This window comes from Rhododendron vialii, chromosome 10a, assembly GCF_030253575.1.
Source record: "Rhododendron vialii isolate Sample 1 chromosome 10a, ASM3025357v1".
Classification (NCBI taxonomy): domain Eukaryota; kingdom Viridiplantae; phylum Streptophyta; class Magnoliopsida; order Ericales; family Ericaceae; genus Rhododendron; species Rhododendron vialii.
In genome coordinates, this window is record NC_080566.1 from 4,842,769 (window position 1) to 4,848,768 (window position 6,000).

The 6,000-nt window shown below is 35.5% G+C and overlaps 1 protein-coding gene across 1 annotated transcript; it reads right to left on the reverse strand.

Annotated features, from left to right (window-relative positions):
- Positions 1 to 1,459: 1,459 nt before the first annotated feature.
- Positions 1,460 to 4,277, reverse strand: LOC131302279 (beta-amyrin 28-monooxygenase-like). Its single transcript, XM_058328830.1, has 3 exons — positions 3,270 to 4,277; positions 2,224 to 2,411; positions 1,460 to 1,959 (listed from the first exon to the last, which is right to left on the reverse strand). The coding sequence occupies exons 1-3, from the start codon at positions 4,207 to 4,209 to the stop codon at positions 1,660 to 1,662; spliced, it is 1,428 nt and encodes a 475-aa protein (XP_058184813.1). The 5' UTR covers positions 4,210 to 4,277; the 3' UTR covers positions 1,460 to 1,659.
- Positions 4,278 to 6,000: the final 1,723 nt, after the last annotated feature.

Below are 6,000 nucleotides of genomic sequence, written 5' to 3' on the forward strand. Positions count from 1 at the left end.
GTGATAATTTTTATAAAAATACATAGCGCACACTACAACAAAAAATGCTATTGTCAACTAAATTTACTAGCTAAAACTAAATTTTTCGCCCCAAGAAAATCTTTTGGTGACAACAACTAATTTTGGTTGGAGAAAAATCTACTGTCATATTTTAAATTTTTTTTAAACAATGTTTATATATGTATTTTTATATATTTTAATATCATGTTAATTGCAGTCCAAAAAATTCAGCAAATTTTAAGAGAAAATTTTTTTTTCTCACTTTAGGAAGTAAGTATAAATATTTTTGTTTTCCTAATTTAACAGAAGTTCTTGGCTAGCTTAGTGGTAAGGGCTTGGGAAATCAACTAAGGGTGCGTGGGTTCGAAACTTAGCAATGACAAGAAAAGATAGTCTAGTAGATACAAAGAAAAGATCACGCACAATGGTTTTCCATCTCAGTTTATTTTGAACCTTCTATCACGGTTATAGACCGTGATCTAAAGTGACATACAATCACACCCAGAAAAGAGAAATGATCACGCCCAAAAGAAACAATCACGGCTTATAACCGTGATAAAAGAGAAACGATCACACCTATTGGCCGTGATTGTTTCTCTCTTTCAATCACGGTTTATAACCGTGATACAAGAGAGTGACTTACAATCACACTCAAATCCATCACGGTAGCAAGAGCATGATGAAAAACTTACAATCGCGGTCAATAGCTGTGATCTTTATGGTTTATTGTAGTAGTGATAGAAAGTAAATAAGAAAAGTAGATGTAAAAGTTGATGTGAAATGTGTAATGATGATGTTTTCTTAATAAATTGAAGTTACGAAGCGGGACATTTAAAAAGAGACGGAGTGAGTAATACTTACACGGGTTTTTATTACAGTATGACTTTCAGATCATACAACGATCTCCTACCTTTTGATTACTCCCTTTTGACTTTCCGCCTTTGATTGACTCCCTACATTGTACACGCAATTTGTTTAATGATGTTAGATTCTTCTTTCATAGTATGTATCGAAGGTTGACAACTGACAAGATAACAACAAAGAAACTGCAGTGGAATCTTCCATTTTTTTCTTGGTTTCTTCCCTTTGATGTTGTGTAGGTTGGGTTGTTAAATTTAGTTATCTCGTAGATTCTCACACAGTTAATGTAATGTCTCCTGATTTCTACTTTGTAATTTATAATACATGATGATATAAATGTTCTCTTCTTTCGATCGGAAGAAAATTCTGTACTCGTCACTACCTATATATTCATCCAAATTCAGTTATTGGAAGAAAGGAATATTGGGATTCCTTTGGTGAAACTGCGATCTGTATTTTCTTTGCTGATTTTGGGAAAATGTGTGCTTGTAAATATTTTGATTTCTTTATTGATTTCATTCAAAATCTTGAAGTTTTAAATAGATCAGCTAAAGTGTGGAAGCAAATTAATTACTTGATGATGACAGAGATCTACCCAAAACTCAAGCACAATTTATTTTACACTGGCACAAAATATTACATTACAGTACTGACACCCAATTAATTTCACTCCTCACATTATCTAAATCACTCACATTTCCAACCCCCAATTAATCTGTATGCTCTCAACTGTTCCCACTCTGACTCCAACATAAATACACACCATACTTATAAATCAAGCTTCCAATAGTAACAGAACTAGGCTTCGTGGGGAAAGAGGCGAATTGGAAGCCCTTTTTCAGGATTAGCTAGGGGAGTATAAACAGTCTTCTCGCCAGGAATGAGTTTTTCCCACCTAAACCTCTTGACAAGGTGGTGCATGAAAACAAGTATGTCTAACCGGGCGAATTCTTTTCCAGGGCACATCCTAGGTCCTCCGCCAAAAGGTGCATATGCGTAAGGAGGTGGTCCGGAGCCCTCAAATCGCGATGGGTCAAACTTCTGTGGCTCGGGAAAGAATTCGTGATTCCTATGTGTCGATCGTGCGTTCCAATATATCTGCATATCAACAAGTAAAAACAATTATGAGTCCCTTGTGAAAAAGACTCATCGAAAATATTTATAATATATATCATTTTAATCTTTCCTTAAAATTCGTTTATTTCCATAAAAGATATCGAGAGAGGGCAAAAAAAGAAATTTCAAATTCCATCAAATATTCAACTCTAGAAAATATCATATTTAACAAATGAGGTTCTTAAAACAACCACCGATCACTGTATATATACTGGATGACTTGCTTTCGAGTATACTTGCTCTTACCTTGCATCCCTTTGGAATTGAGAAACCATTGTACGTGAAATCTGTTAATGCTTCCCTGAAAGTACCTGGGCTAGGTGATTCAAGTCTCATCACTTCACAAGCTACATTCCATGAATATTTCATCTTTTGAATATCCTCCCAGTTCAACAATTCACCAGGAGCTTTTGATTTCGCAATCCCCAGTTGCTCTATTCATACAAAAACAAAGAACAAAAGAACAATATTGACATGACCATACCCTATGAAAATTATTACACATACGCAGTGTTAAACGTTTGTTGATTTAAATTTTATTTATGTTCAAACGTCTCCAAGTGAGGTAGCAAAACCAAAATTAAACCATATTTGAAGATCTATATCGTCAAATTTGGTACACCATTTTGGTGTAGCTCTCTCACTTTTCAAACTTGAAGAGTGAGAAATGGGTCTTCAATCGAAAGCTCTAACTTTAACTTGCACACAAAATTTCACAGAGGATTGTTATATCTCGAGAGTAGAGCTAGCATTATACAACCCGGTGCAATAGGTGATCTTTCTTCTCCAAGGAGAGAGTTTTGTGTGTGTCTCGATATATCGATCCATTAGTTTTTCTTTACTTACATTTTTGCTATTCAAATAATTATGTCAACATTTCATTGGTTTAGCTGACAAAATTTTCCAACAATTCTTGTTCTTATGTAGTACTTACTCAGAGCACTAAACAATACTTAGGTCGTATATTGACATTAATTGGTCATGTACCACCTTAATTACACGGTATTTGTCTTTCTCTGCAAAAGTTTGTAGTGTTAGAATAATTAAATTAGCACCTTAAAAAAGTTGAACTCCTGATCTCTTTACTCTTTAATACCTAAGTGCACCATTGATGCCGTTATGCTAAAAGCCGCATGGTGCGCATGGTTTTGACCACACCATATAGTAATCAATAGAGTATTCTACTACATCATTTAGTTGATCAGATTAGCCAGATATTGAAGTCTGATCACTAAAGGATTACTATTAAACTACTCAAAAAGACAAAAAGAAATCGAGAAATACAATATGACCTTGGAAAACTCCTAGGTAGATCTCAGGCAGCTCAGCAAGGTACTTGACAACAGAAGTACAAACAGAGGCAATGTTGTCATGGCTGCCAACTAACAATCCAAATATTTTATTGGCAATATCCGCCTCATGCATGAAGTTTCCGTTGTCATCGCTTGTCAAAAGCATATGCGACAAAATATCCTGAGTCGGCGATGCCATTCCCTTAGCCAAATCTATCTTCCTTTGCCTGATAATCACCAAAAGTTCCTTCTGAATAAAAGAAGAAGCCTTGATGGCACGATTTAATGGGGTTCCGGGTAAGTCTATGGGGACAGAAAATGCCCCCTTTAACACAAACCCGAGAGGATTTTCGAGTATAGCAACAAGGTTTGGATCCTCGATGCTCATCAACAAGCGACAGGCAAGCAAAAAAGTGTAGTGTTTGGCGAGTGGAAAAACTAGAACCATGTCCTTGTTTTCCCAGTAGTTAGCAAAGTAGCAGTGGGCGACGGTATCCATTAAACCGATGTGGCTTTGCAACCCCACCGGTTTGATCAAGTTTCGAATAAGTTTTCTGCCGTTGATGGCTTCTTCAGTGGAGAAGGTTTCTGTGGACTGTAGAAAAATTGTGTGTATGGAACGGGGAAACCATACCCGGACAAGTTTGTTCTCGTTGGAGAATAAGAATCGGTGTCCGTTCACTCCGCAGAAAACAACAAATGGTGAGCCAAAAAGGCTTGTTTTGAAAATGTTGGAGGAGTACTTGGCTATGCGATCAGATATGAATTTCTCGGAGTGACCTTTCCACCCGGCGTAGAGGAATTCAAGGGTTTCCCCAATCACTGGAAATCCGGTTTTCCCAGGTGGAAGGTTTGCATTTTCACTCGATTTGTGGTTGTAGAAGAGGTAGATGACAAGAAGAAGAAAGAACCCAATGAGAGAGGCATAGAGAATTTCCATTGTCAATACTTCTTCTGCCTATTGGTAATGTTGTAGTTGTATATGTGTTTGTGTGCTTTCAATGAGATGGGTTTCATACTGTGAATTAAGGTGTATTTGTAAGCCGAAGGTTGGGGGTTAAGGTTGACAAAGGTGTGGTTGATATTGAAATAATAATTATAATTTATAAAGCTCAAATAATGAGATGAGTTTTGCAATGTATCCTTCAATACGTACGAAGGCTTAATTACTGGTGTGTACTTGTTTAATTAAATAAGTAACATATACACTAACTAGATAAGCTTTTGTTTGTAATTTGCACATGTAGACCAAAATGATTTTGGTGGGGGAAATTATAGGACATAAAAGAGACTTTTTTTTTAGAGGCGGCTCTGCATAGTGACCAAAGTGGTCACTTGAACACCCAAATTTTTTTCTCTTTGCTAAGCTTATATGTAATATTTTTAGTTTAATTTTAGTTTATCCCTTTCTCGACTGCCCAACCCAAAATTATTTGAATACCTAACTCAAAAACATTTGAACACCCAGCCCCAAAACCAGACAACAAATCAATTCAATGAATAATTGCGCAATCAATGAAAGTTCAGTGATGAATAATTTCTTGGTTACATACATTGAGAGTTGAATTTGACCATTGATAATGAGGGTATTATATATGCAACGGTTTCATATATAATATGAAATCGCGTCAAGGAAAATTGCAATATACTCCTTCGTCTCCAAAAGTTAATCCACTATACGTGCAATTTTCGGATAAAAAATCAAGTACTTTCATGCATAATTTTCCAAATTTCTACGCACCAAAACGAATTTAATTTGGCTCGAAAAATTCAAAAACATGTAAACGCAATTAATTTTTGTTTTGATTCATTGCAAGTCTTTTCATAATAGACTAACTTTTTGTAACATAGAGAGTATACTTACTTATTTTTGACTGGCATTATGGATAAATTTTATTATATTCAGTTGTAATTTTTAAAGGTAGTAAAGATTTTGAACACCCTACTTAGTTTTTCTGGAGCCACCACTAATTTTTCCGGAAGAGGATATCTCGGACGACGTTGATTTTAAGGAGGATGTCTCTCTCTCTCTGACTTTTTGACCTTGAGATTGGGCTGGTATGAGGTGTTTTTTTGCTTATTTTAGTTTTGCTTAGTGGCTATGTGGTGTTGGTTTTGGCTGTTTATTTGGTTTAGTTTTGGCTATTCCTTTTGGGAAAGTCTTCAATACACATCTCTTTAAGGTGTGTACCATATATACCTATTGTGTGCTTCATATTGTGCCACCTCATAAAAAATTATTGGTAGGACCGGTCATTCATAACATTTTATTTCGTATCGTAACTTTTATACTAAAAATTCATAAACTTTTTATCAATATGATTCGTAACTTTTTCGCAATAGATTCATAACATTTTGGTGTGTTTTAATGAGAGTGCATACGATATACACCCAAATAAGAGGTATGTATTGTAGCACTTCCCATTTCTTTTTGTTTGTTTGGCTCTTTGGCTTTTCGGCTTGTTGTGGATGGGAGTTTAGGTACATGTGTGATGCTCGTTTGGATTTTTGGCTGTTGAGTTTCTGTGGGTTTCTCTAGTGTTCAGTTAGCGTCTTGCCTTTTTTTAGGTCTCGGGTGACTTTTGTCGGTGTGCCCTTGATCTTTTTAATCTTTGTAATCCTTTCTGAAGATTAATAAATTCTTTTTGCTAAAAAAAAAGGCAACAATTTAATTGATTGGCTCCCTACTTTGCGCTACATAATATGTTTGCAACGATGTTAGAATATTCTT